Source organism: Ranitomeya variabilis, chromosome 5, assembly GCF_051348905.1.
Source record: "Ranitomeya variabilis isolate aRanVar5 chromosome 5, aRanVar5.hap1, whole genome shotgun sequence".
Classification (NCBI taxonomy): Eukaryota; Metazoa; Chordata; class Amphibia; order Anura; family Dendrobatidae; genus Ranitomeya; species Ranitomeya variabilis.
This window is the reverse complement of record NC_135236.1, coordinates 209,292,956-209,319,148: the sequence shown is the minus strand read 5'-3', so window position 1 is coordinate 209,319,148 and position 26,193 is coordinate 209,292,956. Positions and strand designations below refer to the sequence as shown.

The following is a 26,193-nucleotide window of genomic DNA, read 5'->3' as shown; positions in this document are numbered from 1 at the left end:
TTTGGTAAGTCATAGTTTTATGTAGATTTAGTTTGACTAGACTTTCTCTGGTAATTTACTAAATGTTTTAGACGGAGTACGGGCTGGACGCATGTCTCCTGACCCAAACTCAACACCTCATCTATACCTGAGACTGTTGGGTAAGGAGACCAAGCGCCAGTCTGTGGACCTAGGCACATACTCAAACCGTAGTTTAATGGATATCTGAATGAGGCCTAGGAACCCATTTAGATGGTTGCTAGTTAGTTTGGACCTTTTGTAAATATCTCTTTTAAAACATGTTTACTACATCAACTCCTAATGGGCTGTTCCCATCATGGTATAGTGATATGAAATCACTTAATAAATGGGTTCAAGCCTTTAAACCCCCCCCCCCCCCCCACTAAGCTTAAAGGGAACTTGACAGGAGATCCATGCTGCCCAAACCACAGGCAACATGAATCAGACACTGGTCGCATTACTGCAGCCGTGTGTATTGGTCTTTGAAACGCTGGTGCGGACCAGAGAAGGCATACTTTGAAAAGCCGGCCAGAGCCCCTGTGTCTTGGACGACTAGTCAAAGAGGCAGCTGCTTCTTGCTCCGCTCCATTAGACTGACACATATCGCTATGCACACACGGAGAGAACCTGTGTGTCCATGGGAGAGGGGAAGGGAAAAGCCACCTGTGACCCTCCTCAGAGTAGTCATCCAAGACTCCTAGTCCCAGGTCCGCCTTTCAAAGTATGGTATGTTCTCTCTGAAATGCTTCAACATAACATGGGGAAAATAAGTATTTGATACACTGATCATTTTGTAGGTTTTCCCACCTACAAAGAATGGAGAGGTCTGTAATTTTTATCGTAGGTGCTTTTCAACTGTGAGAGACAGAATCTTAAAACAAAAAGAAAAATCACATTGCATGATTTTTAGATAATTAATTTGCATTTTCTTGCATGAACTAAGTATTCGATACAGTAGAAAAGCAGAACTAAATATTTGGTACAGAAACCTTTGTTTGCAATTGCAGAGATCAGACGTTTCCTGTAGTTTTTGACCAAGGTTGCACACACTGCAGCAGGGATTTTATATTACTCCTCCATACAGATCTTATCCAGATCTTTCCGGTTTTGGGGCTGTCGCTGGGCAATGTTGAGTTTCAGCTCCCTCCAAAGATTTTCTGTTTGGTTCATGACTGGAGACTGGCTGGGCTGCTCCAGGACCTTGAAATGCTTTTTATGGAGCCACTCCTTGGTTGTCTTGGCTGTGTTTCGGGTCACTGTCATGCTGAAGACCCAGCCACGACTCCTCTTCAACGCTCTTACTGAGGGAAGGAAGTTGTTAGACAAAATCTCATGATACATGACCCCATCCATCTTCCCTTCAATAAGTTGCTGTCATCCTGTCCCCTTTGCAGAAAAACACCCCCAAAATGTTTTTCCCACCATGCTTCACATTCTTGGGGTTGTACTCATCCATCTTCTTCCTCCAAACACAGGGAGTGGAGTTGAGACCTAAATAGACCTTTTGGGTTTCATCTGATCACATGACCTTCTCCCATACCTCCTCTGGATCATCCAGATGGTCATTGGCAAACTTCAATCAGGCCTAGACATATGCTGGCGTGAGCAGGGAGACCTTGCGTGCCCTGCAGGATTTTAACCCATGACAGCGTATTGTGTTACTAATGGTAATGTTTGAGACTGTGGTCCCAGCTAGCTTCAGGTCATTGAGCAGGTCCTCCCGTGTAGTTCTGGGCTGATTCCTGACCTTTCTCAGAAACATTCGTTCTCCAAGAGGTGAAATCCTGCATGCAGCCCCAGACTGAGGAAGACTGACAGTCATCTTGTGTTTCTTCCATTCTCTAATAATTGTGCCAACAATTGTTGCTTTCTCAACAAGCTGCCTGCCTATTGTCCTGTAGCCTATCTCATCCTCGTGCAGGTCTACAATTTTCTCTGGTATCCCTAGACAGCTCTTTGGTCTTGGCCATGGTGGAGAGGTTGGAGTGTGATTGAGTGTGTGGACAGGTGTTTTTCATACAGGTAACGAGTTCAAACAGGCGCAATTAATACAGGTTACGAGTGCAGAGTAGGAGGGCTTTTAAAAAAAACAAAAAAAACAAAAAACCTACCCGGTCTGTGAGGGCCAGAATGTTTACTGGTTGGTAGGTGACCAAATACTTATTTCATGCAATAAAATGCAATTTAATTATGTACAAATTAGACAATGGGATTCTGTTTTGTTTTTCTAAGATTCTGTGTCTCACAGTTGAAACTTACCTATGATAACAATGACAAACTTCTCCATTCTATGTAGGTGGGAAAACTTGCAAAATCGGCAGTGTATCAAATAACTTTTTCCCGAGTGTATATGGCTGCAATAATGCTCTTTGTGTTTGATTTATACTGTCCCCCCCAGGATGCTGTATGAGGCCGGGGCCACACTCAGCGTAGGGAAATACGGTCCGTATTTTACATGCGTAATACGCAGAAATGTTCCCAAAATAGTGATCCGTAGGCAGGGTGTGGCAGCGTATTTTGCGCATGTAAACCTCCGTATGGCATCCGTACAGCGAGATTTTCTCGCCGGCTTGCAAAACGGACATACAATGGATCCATGGGCTGAAATATTCATGAAAATATATGTGTGCGTGTGTGTATATATATATATATATACTGTGTATATATATATATATATATACTGTGTATGTGTATATATATATATATATATATATATATATATATATATATATATATATATATATATATATATATATATATATATATATATATATATATATATATATATACTGTATATATATTTAATACAGTGCTAGATAGCTTAAAAGCCGGTAATTCAATTGCCGGCTTTTGCCATCTCCTTCCAAAACCCGACAGGATATGAGACATGGTTTACATACGGTAAACCATTTCATATCCCTTATTTTTTTACATATTCCCCATTAGTAATGTTCCAAGTGTCTGTGTGCAAAATTTTGGGGCTCTAGCTGTTAAAATAAAGTGTTAAATCACGGAAAAAATTGGCGTGGGCTCCTGCGCAATTTTCTCCGCCAGAGTGGGAAAGCCGGTGACTGAGGGCAAATATTAATAGCATAGAGAGGGTCCATGGTTATTGGCCCCCCTGGCTAAAAACATCTGCCCCCAGCCACCCCAGAAGAGGCACATCTGTAAGATGCGCCTGTTCTGGCACTTAGCCTCTCTCTTCCCACTCCCCTGTAGCGCTGGGATATGGGGTAATGAAGGGTTAATGTCACCTTGCTATTGTAAGGTGACATTAAGCCAGGTTAATAATGGAGAGGTGTCAATTATGACACCTATCCATTATTAATCCAATAGTACGAAATGGTTAATAAGACACACACACATTATTAAAAAGTATTTTAATGAAATAAAGACACATGGTGTTTTAATATTTTATTATACTCTTAATCCTCCTGAAGACCCTTGTCACCTGAAACAAAGTTAAAAAAACAAACAACAACATTTCATACCTTCCGTCGTTCAGTCTTGTCCCATGCTGTAAATCCTTCTGAAGGGGTTAAATCATTTTACACCCAGGAGGTCTGCTAATGCAGCTGTGCTCCTGACTGTAAAACTTGGTGAATGAATAGAATGCAGGGGAACGTACTGTAGTTACCTCGAGTCGCGGTGATGCGCCCTCTGCTAGATGAACTCATATGAACTCGAGCGTGGGAAAATATTCTGAAAAGTCCCCACGCTCGAGTTCATATGAGTTTGGACCTGGAGGATGTTTGGACCTGGAGGTAGACACATGTGATGTCGAAACATGTCGTCCATAAGGGATTGAATGTATGCAATATTGTAACTGAAGAAATCTGGAACTTTTTAATGTAAAAATAAAAGGTATATTTTACTCTACCATTGGACTGATCGCTGGAGAAACAAGAAGTTTTTTCTTTACATGTGTGGATTTGTCCCAATCCGTTTTTCGTGCGAACTGTAACCACAGGTTGGATGTATTCCAGTTTCTTCAAAGCGGTAAGCTGGTTTTGCCAAATTTGCCAAAAACTTATATCCATCTTCCTAAATTGGGCAGTTCTTTAAATATCAGACACTCACCTTGTACTTACTGGAGAGAAGGAGTTAATTGCCTAACATTTTGGGCGCTGGACTCATTCCCCCCACTTCTCTTGGAAGCTGAGCCCTCTTATAAAGGGTCTTTATTTTGCTTTCTCCCTGTGAGCTTTGCTAATTACAAGCACCCAATGGCTGAGCCCCATGGCTGCGCTGTGCCCACCTCCTCCCCCTACTTGGAGATAATTCTGAATGTTTTCTTTCCATCAGCCTGCATATTTAACATAGATCTGCTGAAAATAGCACAGACCTTGGGTTCTGATCTTCAAGGATTCTTTCTAAGTGTGTAGGTTTTCTGGTTTAGTCAGTGTTGGTAGATGTGGTCCTCTGGTAACTAAACACTCGGGGCTTGGGCTGTTGTTACAGGGAAACATATGACTGTTGCATCACAGTGAGATTTTTCTCATGGCTTCATGTAACTTTTTGTTCATTGTTCTGACTCCCCAATTTCCTGATTCCTGTGCTCGCTGAGTGTTTGTTACTATGTGACGTCAATAGCCGAGGAGCAGCAGCCAGTAGGTCACTGATTTTTGACCGATGTTACAAATCGATTTTGTGCTTGGAAGAATCTGGACAGAAAACCTTCAGCATGGGCTGTTGTGTACAAGGCTTTCATGTAGAAGACGAGGCCAGGGGCCGAGCCGCAGCTTCTCACAATGCTCCAGGATTTCCTGTGTGTCTGCATACAAGCGTCAGATACCTAGTCCTGTGCAGTGATGGGGCCTTGAGCATTTGTCTCCATTTTCTATACTATTTCGCCACCCCTTATACACCGCCTTCACTCACACTAGTCCCTCTCCCCATTAGTGCTCAGACTATAATCTGATTACTGGAGTCGGTGGTGCTAGGACTATGGACCCACCGGTGTGTTACTGCGATATGTGCGGAAGCTGCTGACACATGGCTGGAAAATACAAATCCATGCAAATAAAATACCCGCTATCCACACTACGTCTGACCCGCTGCAAGTGTATGACAAGCAACCATATGCCACACACTGATCAGCCTGGGCAGGTATTTAAAGTGCTGCGGAACTGATGGCGCTATATAAACGAGTAAAGTAAATATTAGGATGAGCATTTTGAGTCCAGCAATTGATTGAAATAGTTAATGAGTCTTAGGGTATGTTTCCACGGTCAGGAAACGCTGCTTGTTTGACGCTGCGCAGAGCTGCAGCGTCAAACATGCAGCGTCCAGATGTTCCAGCATAGTGGAGGGGATTTTATGAAATCCCGTCTCCACTATGCGTGGAAACCCGCACGCGGCGGCCCTGCGACTCCGGACATGCTGCGCGTCTTTTCAGATCGCAGCATGTCCGTACACCTTGCGGGGACGCAGCGTCCCCGCAAGGCATATCACAGGGCGCTATGGGAGAGAGCGATCATCCCGGATGTGAAGAGTTAACACATCCGGCATGATCGCGTCCCAGAAAGGGCGATACCGCCGGCCATCCTGACCGTGGAAACATAGCCTTAGGGTATGTGTCCACGTTCAGGAAACGCTGCGTTTTTCCGCAGCGTCAAAAACGCAGCGTCCAGATGTTACAGCATAGTGGAGGGGATTTCATGAAATCCAGACTCCACTATGCGTTAAACGCATGCGTTTTTGCCGCGAAAACGCATGCGCGGTGCGTTTTTTCAAAACGCAGCATGTTGCTACAATGAGCAAAACACGCAGGAACAACGCAGGTGACCTGCCAGTGACCTCAGGTGCAGTTTTGGTCAGGATTTTACTTGCATAAAATCCTGACCAAAGCCTGAAGCAAACCTGAACGTGGACACATACCCTTAGGGTATGTTTCCACTGTCAGGATGGCCGGCGGTATCGCCGCAGCGGCGAAGCCGCTTGGCGCTAAGCCCCGCCCCCTTTCTGGGACGCGATCATGCCGGATGTGTTAACTCCACATCCGGGATGATTGCTCTCTCCCATAGGGCCCTGTGATATGCCTTGCGGGGACGCTGCGTCCCCACAAGGTGTACGGACATGCTGCGCGATCTGAAAAGACGCGCAGCATGTCCGTAGTCGCAGGGCCGCCGCATGCAGGTTTCCACGCATAGTGGAGACGGAATTTCATAAAATCCCCTCCACTATGCTGGAACATCTGGACGCTGCTTGTTTGACGCTGCAGCTCTGCGCAGCGTCAAACAAGCAGCGTTTCCTGACCGTGGAAACATACCCTTAGAGTCTCCTCCTCCTCTCCAGCCTGACTGTCATCTGCAGCTTATACCGCGCAGCGCGAGATCCCCGCAGCAGGACGCTGAGGACCTGTCCATAAAGGCTTGATGGGCAGAGAACGCGTTACTTTTTCATAAAGCATTAAGGTAAATACACCAGCCTCATCAGGTGTAGGATTCATGTGTGGGTTGTCTCTATTTGACAGATGATGACATGGTGGAGTTTTGGGCGCTGACTTGAGTATGTTACAGTTCAATACCTGATCCTTCTGTTCCTAGAAGAGAGAATCTGCAGCGCCTTACTCATCTCCCCCACAATGGACACAAGCATGCTCTGCCAGGTCAAACGCGCATGTATATGGGTCTATGGAGGGGTTGGGAAAGATGGCTTTTGGCTGATAATTAGCTAAGGTGTACTTACTATTTTGTGGAATGAAACCTGTGCTTAATGGCAGCCAATAACATTTTTCTTAGTAGCCTTGAAGCCGAACACACAAGAAAATGTTTTCACTTGAATATGCAGGGTGTCCTTGTACGGAAGCAGATGAACGTTTCATGGAACCCCTTCATGATAAATGTCTGAGTTCCACAAGACAAATGCTGCGTCTTACTGCGCGTACAATGTCGCCGTTCTCGGCAGCACGTTTGGGTACACAGGACGATGTGCTGCCGGTATAAACCATCCAGTCAAACAACCTAGGAGGATTCAGCTTGTTGGTTATGGGGTGATTACTGCCATTCATGCCTGTAGCCGGCAAGAGAACGTTCTAAGCACTACTCGTTATCCATTCTGAGCGCCCGTATTTCTAGTTCTTGTAGTAATGCTATTATTGATGATTGATAAACATTTACTGATTCAGCTTTTTTATTTATTTTTTGCCTCCAAAATGCAGTGTAGTGTGTTTTATGGGATTTTTCTTATTTTTGCTTAGACAATATATACAAATTGCCAATGAAAATGCCATGAAAAGTACAGCGAAAGGCTATGGTTCGCCATACACAATCGATGGCTGTTGGCCGAACAATGCTTCGACTGACCGCCATCTTGGAGGACTCTCTCATGCACGAGCGCTGAGTAAGCCGCCAGGTGACATGTGGGGCGGTGGCTTATCTCAGGGCGATCGACATCTCTCCCGACCATCAGTCGGCCGGCGCCCCCACACACAGACCTTCGGCTGACCTCTGTCGATATCGGTACAGCAAAGTGAATTAGATCCTGAAGTCTCATGTGCACCCTGCTTATTTCTGATCACCATCATTAATTTCACTAGTGATCATTTGCGATGGGTGAAATTGGCCTTTTTGTCCAACTTCTGTCTTTACACTCCAGGAAGCTGTGATGAATGGTTTGTTGGGGTCCTCACTCTGGAGCTAATTCAGCTGTGGCCTAATGGCGACTACTGGCGTCACATGAAGAGGTTGTGCAGCAGCCCTGCTTTCCACAACAGGGCCAGAACAATGGGCAGATGTAGGCCCCTCATCTCTCCGACACTTATGGCATACTACATATGACACAAATGTGTAAGGAGGGAATAAGCCTTTAACATCCTATTATTCTTCATGGCAGAGCTTCTGACTGAGGCCGAGTAACATAAATGTGAAGAGCGCCTTTATCGTTTCCTGTAGAGCCGCCCTGCTCGGTGTACTCCCTGGTAACAGGCCCTCACGGGTTTATTATGTTAGGACTTTGGTGGATGTTCTTTCTTCATATCCTGAAGTGGAGCAGTCTCCAGCTGAGGAGACACAAACGGCTCTGCGGCTGCCTGAGGAGCAGGAAACCACAGCAGCCATGTCTGTCGGAGGACGCCCTGTCCAATCAGAAAGCTCAGTGTGTTGCTATGTGCATTTTATTCTCTGCCTCCTTTGTGAATGTCTTGGAGCAGAAGATGCTGAGCTCCGCACAGGGCACTGTTGTGTGCTATGGTAACACAACAAAGGTGTGCGCTGTGTGGGAAGTATGCGTTACCTTTTACTCCGCAGTGTGCAGACGATGATCGCTCATGCTCATCAGCACAGGCCATTCCTGGAAAGAAACTGGAGAAAATTCGTTCCTAACAATAGTATGTGTAATATCAGCTCTCCTGGAGAAGGGTAGAACACTCACTTGGGAGGATAAGTAATCTGGGCGAGCGCAAAATAAAGAGCTAGTGTGGCATCCGCTACAATGCCTATGGCCTGATGTCACTGCGGATTGTAAGACTAGGTTCCCACCGTGCGCGTTTGGTGCGGTCATGACATTGCCTTTTTACCGCTTACATCTTATACAGCCAAGTTTCTGGGATTTACAGAGATCTCGTACCCACCATGCGGTTTTTTTTTTTTTTTTTTTTCTTTATACAAGATCCTTGTTTCTTGAGGGTATGTGCACATGATGGTTCTATTTTTTTTCCAGATGGATTCCTCCTATAATCGACCTGAAAAAGTGCCACAAAACCACGTAAAAAATTAACATCTTGCACAACAAAAACGACATTGCTGTGCTCATGTTCAGGGTTTATTATTATTTTTTTTTTTTTACTTTTTATTTAATCTCTTCAGGGTTCGGAAACAGTGAATCCATTAAAATAAGTAGCAGGTGCATTTCTCCATTAGGAAATTTCTCACTCATTATATATACCGCTAGGTTAAATATATTGAAAAAAGATGTCAGCAGCAGTTCTGCCGCAAAACCAGCGGCGTTGTGGCTTCAGAAAAAGACCGCTAGGCTTATTCTGAATTGCCTTTCCTATGAAAACCCAAAACCTGAACCAGGTGGTGGTGAGACTGACCGCTTCAAAGTGTCAAAGTCCTGTGCACACTACCTCCCCCGTAATGTTGATCATTACAATCCACTTTGAATGTGTAATGTTTAATTTCCCCTGCGATGGCGCTGCAGGGATATTGAACAGTTAGGCCATATGCACACGTTGCGGAAAGTGGTGTGGATTTTTCCGGACTGATTTTGGTAAATCCACAGGTAAACCGCACTGTGGAATTACCGCGGATTTACCGCGTTTTTTTTTTTTTTTGCGGATTTCACCTGCGGTTTAACACCTGCGGATTCCTGTTATGGAACAGGTGTAAACCGCTGCGGAATCCGCACAAAAAATTGACATGCTGCGGAATAAACCGCTCTATTTCCACACGTTTTGTTCCGCAGCATGTGCACTGCGGATTTTGTTTTCCATAGGTTTACATGGTACTGTAAACGCATGGAAAACTGCTGTGAATCCGCAGCATCAAATCCACAACGTGTACACATAGCCTTACTGTCAGGTTTGAGTGTAGATCCCAGAAGAGGGACACTTTGTGATTAGCTTATTATTTCGGGACCCTTCTAAGGGTATGTTTCCACGGTCAGTAGACGCTGTATACATCCGCAGCGTCCAACCCACAGCAGCCACTTGTTACAGCATAGTGGCGGGTATTTTATGAAATCCCATCTCCACTATTCATGCACAGACACCCGCGGCTTCCCTGCGTAGACCCACATGTGTCACGTCTTTCCAGACCGCAGCATGTCTATTTAGCTTGCATAGATGCTCAGTCTCCACAAGATAAATATCACCAGTCCAATGTATAGGACGCGGTGATTCTGCACGGTTCAATGAACACATAAGGAATCACCGCGCGTACAAATGCCGGCAGCGCTTTGGACACAGCACATGTCCGCTCCGTCCAAAGCGCTGCCGTATCCTGGACATGGAAACAACCCTAAGAAGTAGGGATTGTGCCCAGTGGAGACTTCAGCTCCCTTCTCTGCATCTCCCATTCCCATTCAGCTTTGTGCCGCGCTTCCTGCCAGGTCCTATTGTGCAGTGCTGGAAAGTTGTGCGTTTCTGTATGACTCTCGTGTCCTTTGCAGCAGACAGGAAGGCTTCTTCTGTATAGCGTGCAGACAGCTCACACTTAGATCAGGACCAGAAGTCGTTTGGAAATAAAAATAGCATTTTTCCAACCCATTCCCACTTAATCCTCACCTGCCAATTTACTACAATATATATATTTTATTTTTACCGTACACATCTGTTTTGTTTTTAGTTATTGGGTGACAATGACCACTAATAGATATGCCATTACAACTCCCATAGGGGTTGTCGCCCAGCTTTCCCAAACTTCTGCATGGCAGAGCTGGCTACTTGTAGGGACACTACTGTCCTGTGATCATTGCACTGAATCTTTCCAGGCCAGGCTCCTGTAATAATGCTGATTCTTGTGGTGCGGGCCTCGCTGTGCCGTGATGAATGTGGTTATGTGAACTAGCTAGAACTGGCCTGGAAATGCTACTGCGCTGACTGCTTAGCTGGATTAGAGATGATGCTGAAGGTGGCGTCGGATAGATCCTCACACATAACTATCCTTTTCTTCAGATTGTTTCTTATCAGGTGGAATTCTGGACTATCAATATAAAATGGTGATCTGCAGATATGTGTATTAGAGCGTTGTACCCTACATCCTTGTATATTTAGAAGGGAACAAAGACGGTCGTAATGCGGGTCATTCAGGGCCGCTGCCCTTGGCTCAGCCACGGAGGGGACGCACAGCTGCTCAGCCAGCCTAAATGGGGAATCTGGCACTTTCTGCAAAATCAGGGGACAGCAGCTCATTCAGGGCAAGGGCAGCCAGTTCTGCTTCCTAAACCCTGTTGTGTAAGTAATGCAATATCCTAGTCCTGTGCTCATCAGTAAAATACTTGGGGGTGAAATGATCTGCGTGCCATTGATAACCCTATTTCCTTCTATAATTGACTATTAGCGGTGTTGTAGCTCTGATTCTGATACATGTTGTGAATGTAACATCCAAAACTAGGTTGTCCCTCACCACACAGCCTGATAAAACAGCACGTAGACAGTGATGACACATCACATCTGGGACTGTACTGTATCATAATATTATACTGTGCTGCACTACATTTACACAAATTGGAGCTACATTATGAGACTAAACTGCTCACAAAGGTACCTTCACACTAAACAGCTTTACAACGAGAACGACGACGATCCGTGACGTTGCAGCGTCCTGGATAGCGATGTCGTTGTGTTTGACACGCAGCAGCGATCTGGATCCCGCTGTGATATCGCTGATCGGAGCTAGAAGTCCAGAACTTTATTTGGTCGTCAGATCGGCGTTTATCGTCGTGTTTGACAGCAAAAGCAACGATGTCAGCAATGTTAAATATGGAGAGAACGATAAGTGCGTCACCGCTACGTCTCAGGATCGCTCCTGCATCGTTGTGGAGCTGCTGTGTTTGACGTCTCTACAGCGATGTAAACAGCGACGCTGCAGCGATCGGCTCGTTGTCTATATCGCTGCAGCGTCGCTGAGTGTGACGGTACCTAAAGTCTGTAACAATACATATTGTGTGCTGCTCAAAAGTGGTTCAGTATGGCGCAGGCAGCAAAGTCCAAGAGCGAGGATATCGGTCATACATCACACCCTCAGCTCTGCACTATATGATGAGGGGCACCAATAAGCAAGTCGTGTTTCTGAAGGTGGGCTTTCAGTAGTATTGCTGCTGGTATTCCTTCACGTGCTTTTTGCTTTTTCCGCTTCTGTTGTGGCGCGGCGGTGTCCTTGCTTGCACTATTGATTACACAGGACCTACTGTGTCTTGTCATCCATAACTTGCCTGCTCAGTCTTAATTGCTTACATGAACAAACGGTCCAGGCAAAGATGGATTATCCTAGGCTGTGCATAACTCTAATAATGCTCTGAGCAGGCAATTTCTTACTCTGAAGTTATTTTATAAACTTTTCAGAATATCTGCCGACTATATTGCTCTTGTATTTCAGCTTAAGCTGCCCAGATATAGGTGTGATGTTAGCAGTGTTCCCGTAGTAGTTAAGCCCCCATACACATTAGACCATGGATGTCAAACTCTGGAAAATTCTCAGCTGATTCTAGCCCGTAGTGTCACTACATTTGGCTTACGAAAAAATATCAACTGTCTACTAGAGCTGGCCTGCCAGTAGTCAGCGCATGCGCCGCTAATACTACAAATCCCACCTTTCCAGTCTGGCAGGATCCCTGGTTACTCCAAGGCTCTTTACAACATGCCCCATCAGAGGTGTCAAACTGCATTCCTCGAGGGCCGCCAACAGGTCATGTTTTCAGGATTTCCTTAGCATTCCACAAGGTGCTGGAATCATTCTGTGCAGGTGATTAAATTATCACCTGTGCAATACAAGGAAATCCTGAAAACATGACCTGTTGGCGGCCCTCGAGGAATGCAGTTTGACACCTCTGCGCCCCATAGTAACGCACTGCCCGAACTGACGCACTTCCTGACCGGCCTTCACCTGAGCCGGAAGCTCCCTCCTCCTCCTCCATCAGCGTGTGCTCCCGTACTCCTCAGCGCTACTACCCTCTGTCCCCTCCACTAGCCGGGCACACATATGGTATTGGGCCAGGGTCTTCATGCCATGATTTATTTTATGGCTCGATTTGGTCATGTATTTTCCATTCTGTATTTTGTACATTGCTATTCTTTCCCTCTGTATTGAGACTTTACCCTTTCTGTCCACTCCCTACCATCTTGACCCTGCCAATATTATTGTTTCCGTGCTGTTTATGTACTATTGATCTCTGCTTTCTTATATTTTTTCTATTTGAGGCACCACATCCTTTGGATCCCATGTATACTGCCATCTAACTTCCCCACAACCCTAACTTCTCCTGCAGTATTTGGGTTTTCCCTACCTTATGCAGATTCCTTTTCTATCCCCCTTCTTCTCTCTTTTTTTTTTTTTTTTGAGATTTTTATTTCTTGACATGTCTTAATCCCGTTTATGGGAATTTCTCCATTTTATCATTATTTATTGTCTATGTTGTTCAGCACTTTCTTATACCTTCTAATTTTTGGCCACCAACTTTGTCCAGGTTTGAAATTTTGTCCTACTCTGTATTTTGTGTTTGACATCCCTGCAGTAGACTGTCAGCCAACTCCGCCAATATCTATGGGGTCTGACAGTCTAATGTGTATGGGAACCCCAGAATATTTGTCGGGGAGAAATGTTAATCCAGCATGTTAGATTTTGGCCTTCCAATTGTATGGTCTCCTGGAGATATGCTGTCGCCAGGCAGTGGTCTCGTAAAGGACACAGGAACACTTGGCTGAACGAGCTATCCCGTATTAGGGAGATCCATTCCAGACGAGATGATTATCATTCGGTTGACAGCCATCTAATATGTATGGCGTGCCTTAAACAGTGTACAACCATCTTTCAGTCACACACCCTTTTTCAGGATCTCTACTTTTCAATTAATTGAAATATTGTGTGCCTTCAGAAGTCAACACTGGTCCTGAGATAGAGCTTTCACAGCTGCCACGTCATAGTGCGGAGCAATTGTCAATTACAGATCGATCATCATGAGGAAGTCCGGGCTGCGGCTGCTCTCGCTTCCTCTTGATGTTCGATTTCTGTGGAAACAGTGACGACAACACTGATTGGGGGCCATGCTCGCGTATTCTAACACTGCTGGAACGGCGTGGGCAAGGGAGGGAAGTATACTGTTTTTATCTTGTTGGCACCAAACATTTAGATCAAGAAGGGGTTGTCCTAGTATTGAAGAACCCCATTGTAAGTCATTTTTCTTTTGTCTTGGATATGTTTACCTATTAATTTTAATTATTTTTTTGTGCCAAATTCTTCAACTCGTCCAGGAATCCCGTGCAAAGATCTTTATTTCAGTCTTTTAAACTTTTTTTTTTTTTTACAACTTTTTAGCACAAAGTCACACGTTTCGCAAAATTGTGCAAAAATTGCATTGTGTACATAAAATTACTCCAAAGGGGGACAGGAATACATTTGTGAAAAGTTTTGTGACTCATCCAAAACAACTTAGAAGTGATGAAACTGGTGAAAACCTTGAAATCACGACCATATACATTGGACGAGTGCAATCAAATTAAAAGAATGTTTTGCATGCGGACCAATGATATCCATTGAGGCAGTGCTGATCATCCTTTTTTTTTTTTTTTTCTCACCTGTATTCAGCTTGAGGAAAAAAAATCACTCCATGCAGTGATTTCACTCCGAAATCATATGGATGCGAGAAAAGAATCTGATACCATCAGAGTGGCATCGAAATTATTTATTTTTTTATGGATACATTGCAGTTAAAGAAGGCATGACTAGGTCTGCTTCAGGTACAAATAAAATAATCTAAACTAGAATCACATGGAATGTTTTTAAAGGGGTTTTCCAGGACAGGCATAAATTGTGGCAGTGACTCTATCATGTTGATCTTAAGTGTGTGTAATATACAAACTGTAAGGATGCTCCCTCGTGAAAAAAAAATTACTAGCTGATATGTGAGAAACCCTTAAGCTCGGGTCGCTACCGCATTTTCTCTCACCCGAGAGAATCTGGACGATTATGGAAATGATACTGATCAGTGTGCTTCAATTTTCTCAGATGACGTCTAAGTGCAGTCAGATTTTCATGGACTGTCATAGTCTCACCCGAGTGCAGTGTGATGATTTTCACGGACTCCTTGACATGCATGGTTGGCTACGGTCCAATAAGTGCATCCAACTCTGACATGCTGCTACTATCTTTATCCTCAGACCAGCTCAGTCCGAGAAAAATATTGGACACTAGATTTTGGCCCGATTCTAACGCATCGGGTATTCTAGAATATGCATGTCCACGGAGTATATTGCCCAGCCCACGGAGTATATTGCCCAGAGCCACGGAGTATATAGCACAGAGCCACGGAGTATATAGCACAGAGCCACGGAGTATATAGCACAGAGCCACGGAGTATATAGCACAGAGCCACGGAGTATATAGCACAGAGCCACGGAGTATATAGCACAGAGCCACGGAGTATATAGCACAGAGCCACGGAGTATATAGCACAGAGCCACGGAGTATATAGCACAGAGCCACGGAGTATATAGCACAGAGCCACGGAGTATATAGCACAGAGCCACGGAGTATATAGCACAGAGCCACGGAGTATATAGCACAGAGCCACGGAGTATATAGCACAGAGCCACGGAGTATATAGCACAGAGCCACGGAGTATATAGCACAGAGCCACGGAGTATATAGCACAGAGCCACGGAGTATATAGCACAGAGCCACGGAGTATATAGCACAGAGCCACGGAGTATATAGCACAGAGCCACGGAGTATATAGCACAGAGCCACGGAGTATATAGCACAGCTACGTAGGCCCACGTAGTATATAGCAATGTTGGCACTATATGCGTGGTTAAAAAAGAATTAAAATAAAAAATAAACATATGCTCGCCTTCCGAAGGCCCCTTGAAGTCCTGGCGCCTGGTATGAGTGCAGGACCTGTGATGACGTCGCGATCACATGACCGTGACGTCCTGGCAGGTCCTCGCATAGCATCCTTGGCACTGGAACCTGCCGCTTGCACTGCCGAGGACAGCGCGCCACGTCGGAGGGTGAGAATAACGCTTTTTTTTATTATTATTATTTGTAACATTAGATCTTTTTACTATTGATGCTGCATATGCAGCATCAATAGTAAAAAGTTGGTCACACAGGGTTAATAGCTGCGTTAACGGAGTGCGTTACACCGCGATCCATGAACGCTGGCATTAACCCTGTGTGAGCGCTCAGCGCTGACTGCAGGGCAGTAAAGCAGCGGCCATTTCGCTGCCAGACTATGGCCGTCGCTGATTGGTCGTGGCAAAACGCCCAATCAGCGACTTGGTTTCCATGACAGACAGAGGCCGCGACCAATGAATATCCCAGACAGACAGACGGACGGACGGAAGTGACCCTTAGACAGTTATATAGTAGATGTGCACAGCCTCATAGAATAACATTGGCCCAAATGCGATCCCCTTATTTTTCTGATCGCACTCCGACCGAAAATACGGTCATATGCCTGAGCCTCCCTCGAAAACAATCCTCACATTGGATCAAACCATACACGCGTCTGTCCATCGAGCCGGGTAGATGTGTGGGGTACAATTTACATTTGCATAGTAACACACACTTGTGCTCTCTCTCGCGCGCCCACTCTCTTGCGCGCCCACTCTTGTCATGAGAACATCATTTTTATAGTGGGTATTTATACAAAATATGGCCAAATTAAGGGCTAAAACCAAAATACCCAATTTAGCTAGAGCTTTCTGTGTGATGCAGGATTACCACCACTGCCTTATATACAGGTTGGCAGGGAGAAAGTTTATCTAACCTTAAATTTGTGTCTATATTTTGTTTTCTTTTTGGCTTGTAGATGTGTATGCTTTTCCATTACACACCTTGTAACTCCAGATCCTCCTGCCGCTAACAGTGTGTTTTACTGTGTAAATGCCTCAGGGAATGAAGTGAGTGGATTAATTACTTCACTCCCAATCCATCCATAGTATCCACAATTATGAGACTTCATGCCCCAGCTGCACTCTAATCTCCAGTGGAGAATTAGTGCAGCTTGTGAGGTTAATGCCTCTCTGCCCTGTTTATCGCATTTCTCTTCTCCATAGAACTTGCCTTTCCATTATCTTTCCCTTCAGCGACACTTTGCTGCTCATTTCCTTTCCCCCTCCCATTCCTGTTTGCAGCCTGAATATAACAGCGCCCGCTCTGCACTTTCTATATGTTTAGATGTTTTTAAATATTTAATCATGTAGTAATTGTGTACAGACATGAGGTGCGATATTTCACTTTCTGTAGTAGTTTTGAGTGGCTGTGCAGCCATACTGTCTAGTATGTGTGTGTGTATGGGCTGTAATGCAGCGCTATCATATGTGCTGACCTAGTGCACCGCTGTTTTATGAGCGCCTGTGAGACTGGGGCACAGCTGTAGGATTTGCAGTTCCCCATGAGTGTGCTGAGCATTTACCAGGACTATAAATGACACATGATGGTTCCTGGATCTCACTACAGATTTTGTAAGGGAGCCAGAGTGATGTGACCAAAACAGTGCAATTACCGTTAGGGTATGTTCCCACATTCAGGGATTGCGGATTTGATGCTGCGTACTTATGCATCATGGCGGATGGGATTCCTAGAATCGTGTGTGTGCGCCTGCGGATCACCCACGGACACTGTAATCAATAGAATGTATTGGATGCCGTAAATCCGCATGGTTCAGTGAACACATGCGGATTTACCTGCGTCCAATAGATGGCAGCAGCGAACGTACGCCGCATCTAAAGCGCTGCTCATTTTGGGTCATGGGAACATAGCCTTAGGAGGATTAAATGAGCACCGATTAGCTAAGACGAGGCCACTTTTGCTGCATTTTATTTTAATAATAATAAATAATCTTTTTTTTATATAGCGCTAACATATTCCGCAGCGCTTTACAGTTTGCACACATTATCATCATTGTCCCCGATAGGGCTCACAATCTAAATTCCCTATCAGTATGTCTTTGCGTGGGTTTCCTCTGGGTACTCCGGTTTCCTCCCACATTCCAAACACAGGGAGAACATACAGACTCCTTGGTGGAACTTGAACCCGGGACCCCAGCACTGCAAGGCTGCAGTGCTAAAGGCCCATTGTGTGTAAATGCCACTAGGCCAGTATTAGGGTATGTTCACACACAGAGTATTTGGTGTGTCAAATACGCAGCATTTTACAGTACCAAAAAAATATCAACATGAACTAGAAAACAAAGGTGCAATTATAGATGAGGGGCTAAAGCGTAACTTTTAATATACTAAAGCCATCAGCTAATAGACAACTTGTATAAACATCTAACCTCAGGCAGCGAAAATCACTGTGTAAGGGTACCGTCTCACAGTGGCACTTTGGTCGCTACGATGGCACAATCCGTGACGTTCCAGCGTTATCCATACGATCTCGCTGTGTCTGACATGCTACTGCGATCAGGGACCCCGCTGAGAATCGTACGTCGTAGCAGATCGTTTGAAACTTTCTTTCGTCGTCAAGCGTCCCGCTGTGGCATGATCGCATCGTGTAACAAAGGTGTACACGATATTGTATACGATGTAATGGGTGGAGGAGCTTGATACGTAGGAGCGCCAAATTCTCCACCTCCTGTGTGCTGATTGGGCGGTACAATACTGTGCGCTCATTCGACAGACGTGGTACTATTGTTCCCGGCCGATAAAACAGCGGCTCTCGAGCGTTGTATTCTTTTCTCTCCAACCAATGCGCTCACAGTAACCAACGGCCAATCGGCACATTACAGGTGTAGTTAGCTAGCAGCACAACACGCCCCTCGTGAACAACGTCACGCATAGATTATGCAAAATGTGCTCTGAATTGTGAGAGCACCTCCTGTGTGACATGCCCGTATGACTGTCCCGTACGACTTCTACATCGCAAATACGTCATGAAATTATCGCTCCAGCGCCGTGCATTGCGAAGTGTGACCGCAGTCTACGACGCTGGAGCGACGCTGGAGCGTCACGGATCGTGCCGTCGTAGCGACCAAAGTGCCACTGTGAGACGGTACCTTAATTCAGTCGGAATAATGAGTCCTCATATCCAATGAGGTACTGTGCAAAAGTAGCACAATATAAGCGATATATTATGGAATAATCTCACCGTATGTCCTTAGTGGGGTCCTAATAATATGAATCCAGGTTAACGATCCCTTCTATAGAAAAGGGGGGGCCCAGTCACAGTAACGCCGCACCATACCCGCATGTGGTTTATACAGGCATCATCGCCAAGTTCATACCAGGCATGCCGTCTGTGTTGTGGCATTTATTTCAGCCCTTGCGGCTGACACTTTCCCCTGTCCGGTTTTCATCTCCCCTGAAGTCCATAGATGAAACGCGTTGGGGGTACCGTAGGACATATGATTGTCTGATCCCTGGAAGAAAACTGCGGGTATTGTTGCTTTTCTGTGACTGAGCCCCCCTTCTTCTTTCCTATAAAAGGGATCGTTTACCTGGATTCTTATTTTTGGGACCCCACTAAGCACCTAGGGTGAGATTGTGCCATAATATACCATATCTCTTATCTGTCTGTGTTACTTCTGCACAGTCCCTCATTGGATATGGGGACTCATTATTCCGATTGAATTACACAGTGATATTTGCTGCCTGACGTTAGATGTTTATAGACGTTGTCTATTAGCCTATGGATTTTTATCTTCCATAAGTATGTTAAATTGTTTTAGCCCCCTAGATTTACAGTACCAGCATAATCAATGATATTTTTGAAGTCTCATACAGTTTTTTTCCCCCTGCTCTTATTTTAAGCCCTGCTGCATTTGTCGGAGACGCAGCTTGTCAATTCTTTCAGTATTTTTCTAGTGCTTTTCACCCATTCAAATGAACGGAGGATAAAAAAAAGACAAAACACTCGTATTGTACAGGGCATTTTTGCTGCATGGGTTTTTCTGGTGCAATGGGGAAAAAATGTGAACATACCCTTAAGGTTTTGTCAAAATATAATGTAAAACTGGTCCTTCCATCTGTTGGCTCTTGATAAGTTATCTTATACTATTCGGACCCCTTACAGGGAATGACTGTTCATCGGTGCAGCACAGTGGGTCCCATCATTTATATACACCTTCCCCCACCTCCTTCTAACTTGATTGACAGCTCTGGCTTCATAGAGCTAGAGACATGGAAGCCAAGCGGGTGAGAGGGTGTCGTTAAATGTTTGGCTCCGCCATGATTTACCGAGCGCCTGTGTGGTTTGAACAGTCGTTCTGTGCTGACAGTCCCTTTAAGGCCCTGGTTACACGGTATTCCTCTGCACCGCTCTATCTACCCCACCGGTAGCGTGTCCTTCTGTTTGTGGAGCAGGGAGGGTGGCATAAATGGCTGTCACATGTGCTCTGTGCCTGGTTGATGGCTTTACTCCATAATCAATACTGGATGGACTTTGACTACGGTGTGTGTCTGCACTTCGCTCTCCCAATAGGGGTTATGTTCGTATTTTGGGCTCGGCATTGCATTTTAATGAGCAAAGTTTTACTGCCCCTCTCCTAGCTCTTATACAGGCCACTTTCTCCTACTTCTTTCTGTCTGACAAGTCCCCTTGTGAAACCCTATAAAGAGCGCTCTGTTTTCACCCTGAACCTGTGTATGGTCTTTACAGTAGAAGCAACCATCTGTTGTTTGTAGAGGCACAGAAGGGGTTAAGCCACAGGCAGCCTTCTGCCCCCAGGTAACAGATGGGTTAACCAGGCCTGTGCAGCATTTTCCATTATTTGTGTAATGAGTGACCCGTTCTGTGCTGTATATGACCGTGTTCACACCTTCGCCAGATCTGAGGGCATTTCCCATAAAACCCGAGCAGTTGGGATTGGTTTGTCGCTCGCTCCCAGCACGGTTCTGCAGGTTTCTATACAAGACATCTTTGTAGGTGACATCTGATATATTGCGCTCTTTATGGAGAACATTCCCATATCTGTGAGCTGGAAACGTCTGCAGTCTTTTATCACTGAAAAATCGAGCACCTGGGCCTGAAAACCTGCTGGCCCTGTGCCATCCTTACATCCTCCCTGGCACCGCATGCTCAATACTATGCCAACATTGGAGACCAGTTGGGAAAGCACTGGAACCCGCTGCCTGTTTTTTTTTTTTTTTTCTCCAGTTTTACAAACTTTCTGAGAAAGTAAAGAAAACTGCGTGTGTGAATGAGACCTTACAATGAAGGACTTTGCATTGCTGTAAGGCTGCTCACATGTCATGTATCTCTTTTAAGCTGCATAAAAAAAATCTGCACTTTTTTTTTTTTTTCACCCAAATATAATAAAAAAAACTTGCAGCAATGTTTTTTTTTTTTTTTTTTTTAAATATACACTGAAGTTTGTAGGAAGCAGATCATGACGGATGGTCATCCGTTCTGTCCTCCATTAGCAGATCCGTCACTGCACACAAGAACATGAGGTGTTCAGAGAAACCTCGAATAAAAAAAATCACATTTTTTTTCTCTCCGTTTGGACCTGACTTTTTTTTCTACACTGGATCCATTACAGATGACATGTGAATATAGCGTAAGCCCTAGAAATCAATATCTGATGCAACGCCTGAGTAATGGTCACTCTCCGTGTGGTCCTCTCTGCTCCAATGTAGAAATTGCAGCACTTTTCTAAGAGTCTGTCCACACTGACATGGCCTGGTAGGCAGTGGAAATGTCACCATGGATTTACGTGTGAAAAATCTGCTATATAACACCGTGCCAGTGAGGTTCATCCAGCGCTACCAAATAGTAACCAGCATTATGGACACTTATGCTTGGGTTTTCACACTTTGCAAGGCCAAATCATCAGCAAATCTTTATTTAACAACATTCATACACCTGAGTTTCTATGAAATTCAAGGTGTCACTTGGTTCTCCCCACCCCCGTTTTTCCCCCTTTCTGGATTCTATGGACATCTGCATGATGGCAAACACATTGAGATTGTAAATCCTCAGCCCTCTTCCTATGTAAATAAAGATGTCCTCGCATTTAGATTGGCCGTCCTGTGGAAGTGATGCCCCTCCTGTACTACTAAAGCTCAGAGCTGCACGTCCCTCCACCTTACAGGATGGCTCCAGGTGCTGAGACCAGTAAGTTTCCTTTCCATGGTATTTCTATCACTAATGCAGCATGAGTAAGGTAATGGTCAGTGCTTGTAGGATCCTTGTAATGCAGAACAGGCTGTGTGACGCTATCATGGCTCATCCCTGGAGATGGAGAACCTGCAGGTCATCCTAGAACTACCAAAAGCCCTAAAACCAGTCTGAGATTACAAGATTATATTGAAATAAGATACCGTACTCTCTTTTTTTTTTTTTTCTTTAATTCAATATAATCTTGTAATCTCAGACTGGTTTTAGGGCTTTCTGTAGTTCTAGGATGACCTGCAGGTTCTCTAACCAGTGGCTTTGGTTCCTGTGATTACTTTTCTCGCACTGACCATTGCTGCTAGTAGTTTAGGGATGTTACTTTATGCTTCTGAGTAGCCTCTGCACAGCTGTACACATTTGCCATCAATTCATCAAAATATATATATTTTTTTTTCATGCCAGTCTTGATGAGGGCCTGGGGTGGAGTGCGAGGCTCCTGATTAATTAAGAGGCTTGTTCTTCCTAATGAATCACGCGAGGCGTGAAGTGGGGTACACATCCATGTGCACCTCTCTCAAATCTTACCCCAGTCAGAGACTATAGTAAAATTTGTAGCAGAAGGAATTCCGCCTCTTGATATGGGGTTGACAAACGGCAGTCACCTCACCCCCTTCCTGTCCCAGCTTCTCCCACTTTGTTGGAGCAGGGCAAAATTAGTGTGAAAATACCGAAGTCTTGGGCTGTGCCCAAATTTTGCTACTTTTTAAAGCTTTTTACTCCACAATCTTGGCATAAAAGTTTTGCTCAGCTGGGGCCCGAGTGCCTGTAGGTGCATATGAGGTACGCATAGTCTCTGCCGTATAGTGCCTCCATAGGTACAGTATAGGCCTGGAGATTTGTTAGCCCCATACGTGTAATCCATGTGGCACTAACCATAAATATGTTCACTTTGCGTTTGAGTGTCGGCAGGCACTGCTGCATTATGTGCATTTTTTTTTATCTTAATGGGTAAAATAAAACACTGACAGAGGGTACTTACATGGCCATTACCTTAGCTGTGTGTACAGGCACTAATTCCCCTTTTATTTTAGTAGTATGTCTCCAACTGCACTCACTGCGCTAGGCTTATAGAGGGGTTGTCCCACAGTTACAACTTTTGATCTATCCTGTGCGATTGGTGGAGAATCCCACAGCTGAGATGTCCCAACGTTTACAGGAACTGGGTCCTGTGTCCCCTATTTAGATGGCGTGGTGGTCATGCATGTACACCATATCTTTCTTCATATCATTGTACTGACAAATGGCCCTGAATCATCATTAGAATTTTTCTTGAAATCACTTTCCTTCTTTGTCTTGTGGTATTCGCTTCAATTCTTGGCAGCAAATTCTTCAAAATGGAATACGCAATTTATGAAGTCCCAACTGATAAATTGGGCAATAACATCTGGAAGCGTTTAATTCAATTCCACCCACCACGTGGAAGCAAAGTGGGTGCAAACAATAAAAATCACAACTATGGCGCAATGACCTATGATGAATCGGGGCCATAGGGTACCAGCAATGTACGGCATTTGCCCATTTAGTCCCGTGCGAGTTTATCATTGCTTAGATTGTCCAACCAGTTGTTGCTGCCTCTGCATCACAGTAAGGCTACTTTCACACTAGCGTCGGGAACAACCCGTCGCTGTGCGTCGGGCCGACGTTCCCGACGCTAGCGTGGTCTCCGCCGCACAACGGGGGCAGCGGATGCATTTTTCCCACGCATCCGCTGCCCCATTGTGAGGTGCGGGGAAGTGCGGGGAGGTGGGGGCGGAGTTCCGGCCGCGCATGCGCGGTCGGAAAAAGCGGACCGTCGGGAGCAAAAAAACGTTACATGTAACGTTTTTTTTTCCCGACGGTCCGCTACCACACGCCCAAGCGTCGCAAAACGGACGCAACGTTTTGCAATGCGTCGCAAATGCGTCGCTAATGTTAGTCTATGACGAAAAAACGTATCCAGCAAGAACTTTTGCTGGATGCGTATTTTCGGCAAAACGACGCATTTGCGACGTATTGCAGTTAACGCTAGTGTGAAACTAGCCTAAGACTACTGGAAGAATGATAATGAATCTGATATTTATAAATGGCTTTCTTTGTTTTAATGACCACCCACTTTCTGCAGAACTTTGGTCCATTAGAAACTTAAAGCACTTTGTATCTCGTTGTTAATAATGCAGCGGAAAGTTCCTGCGGCTTTTATGAAGCGGCTGCTCAGCTGGTGACTGGACGTGCGTCAATGACTATATGGGAACTCAGCCCCAGTAATGACATGGAATGGCCTACAAGCCACTGATTGTAATTGGGCTTCCTGCTGGATATTGTGGCCGCTGTTGTGATGTGACTCGTATCTACAACGTTCTGCCTCCCAGTTACACCAGTAAATGTGAATCGTGCTCTGTGTAGGATGAATGACGTCGTCATGTGTCACCTCCATGACTTGCCTCCACCACTGCGCTATTATTCCTCCCATAGGCTTCACCCGAGTTGGACATTTGATTTATTGCAATGAATGAAGCATTATATAAATGTTGTCATAAATGTAAACCTGTAACAGAGCAGGGAGTCCTATTGTGTCCAGCCATAGGAGCTGGAGCCCTGTGTAATAATGTGAGCTGTCCGGGCAGCTGCCGCTTCGTCTGCTGGTGATTGTTACTGTACGCGCTCCAGGACAATGAGATCTCTGTAGTTCCTTAGGAATTCTTCATAAAGCAACAAATGATTCCACCCCAGTGCGTCAGTATGCATAACATTTACCAGCTGAGGGGGGACCTTTAACTATTCATATGTGGGAGGTTCTCCTTCCTATTTGCATTTCTCTGCTGGATCCTTCTCTTAAGTCTGCCATACACATTAGATGGGCGACACTCGAACAATGCTTCAGCCAGCCATTTAACTGACAGCCATCTCCACCGACTTGCCCTTATACAGGAGCGCTTGTTTGGCTGAGAAAGCAGCAGATTGGTACATCAACCAGCGGTATATCTCCGTAAGAAGAATGCGATCTGCAGACCGAAGTGGGACGTGCGCTATCAGCCTCTCTCCCGACCATCAGCTGAATATACATTTTTGCCTTATAATACAAAGGAAACGTGTCATCTTTAACTTCAGGCCTTTTAGAGATCATTTCATCTTCATCTTGCTTAACTGTTCACAATAACAGTAATTTTGACCAGGGGTGCCCAGACTTTTACATGCCACTGTATGCGGATCTTTTCTTCAAAGTTTGGCAAAATGTCATGGGATTTGTATTGATGGGAAAAGCGGTCTTTCCTTGACCCAAGCTTGAGTGCCTGCTGTGTAACACTTGGCTATTGATCCTGGTGTTTGTGGAGGGTTTACCCAACAGTACAAACCCTGCAGGCGACCCAAGTATATGCGCAATGACAAAGGCCGCAGTCAGCACTGCTTTCACCATGATCTCCAAATGCTAATGCCTGTGATTTTTATCTCCTTGTAAGATAACATTTACTTTGCATTAACATTTGACCTTAAACAGGCCCTTTTAACCCCCATATACACGTTGATGATGGGGTCTGCTGCCTTCACAGAAACGCAAGGACTGTAACATCTAAAAGTTCAGTTAGAATTTTACGTTGGTGAAATCGGGTCACTAAAATGTTGCGGTGTCACTAGTATTCCTGACGCTCTCGTCTGTAAAATGACAAAACACATGGTCTGATTGCTTTCTGGCGGTAATTCAGCTTCTGATCCGTCTGTGGATTTCCAGCCTTGCTAGGTATAGATGAAGTAATACCAGATGTTTGGTTACAGTAGTAATGCCAGGAACATATTTGGGGTGTGCAGGCTTTACAATAGTACAATGTGGATGGAAAAGTCCTGCTTTCTCAGTTTTGCCACTTTTGATCATGCTGGATCCTGTTAACCTTATGTTTTCTGATTCTCGTAGATTCGCTGGATGAGTTCTTTGAGTATGAGGCTGAGGATTTCCTGGCGTATCTGGCGTTGCTGATTACAGAAGGTCGCACTCCTGAGCATTCGGTGAAAGGCAGGACAGAAGGTCTCCATTGCCCTCCAGCCAAATCGAGTCAGCCTGGGGCCAGTAAGCATGAATGCAGTGATAAGGTGGCGCAGGTAAGACTCAATGCAGGTGGCCAGGGTGTGTCTTCTTTATTAGGCTATATTCAGACTGCAGTGTTGGATCAGCACTTAAAGGGGTTGTCCAGTACTATTGTTGGCCTATCCTTAGAGTAGGTTATTATTACCAGGTTGGGGACTTCTGACGCACCTCACCCCCACGATCAACTGTTTCTTGGTGCCGGCAGCAGTCGGGAGCGCTTTGTTGCGGAGCTGATTAGAATGAATAGGGGTGAATCTGCAACACCCTACTGTACAGCGCTGTGCCACTCCACAACTGATCACATCCGGCTGACACTAGGACAGCTCATCAGTGGGGGGCTGGCTTTTGCACCCC

General features: G+C 45.1%; 1 protein-coding gene across 2 annotated transcripts in view; it reads left to right on the top strand.

Annotated features, from left to right (window-relative positions):
* The window catches only part of ATOSA (atos homolog A), a 73,775-nt gene that overhangs the window by 9,065 nt on the left and 38,517 nt on the right, over nucleotides 1-26,193 (top strand). For both annotated transcript variants that reach the window (XM_077263763.1, XM_077263764.1), the window contains exon 2: nucleotides 25,669-25,853. In XM_077263763.1, the coding sequence (XP_077119878.1) occupies nucleotides 25,669-25,853 (185 nt within the window). The remainder of the gene's footprint in view (nucleotides 1-25,668; nucleotides 25,854-26,193) is intronic.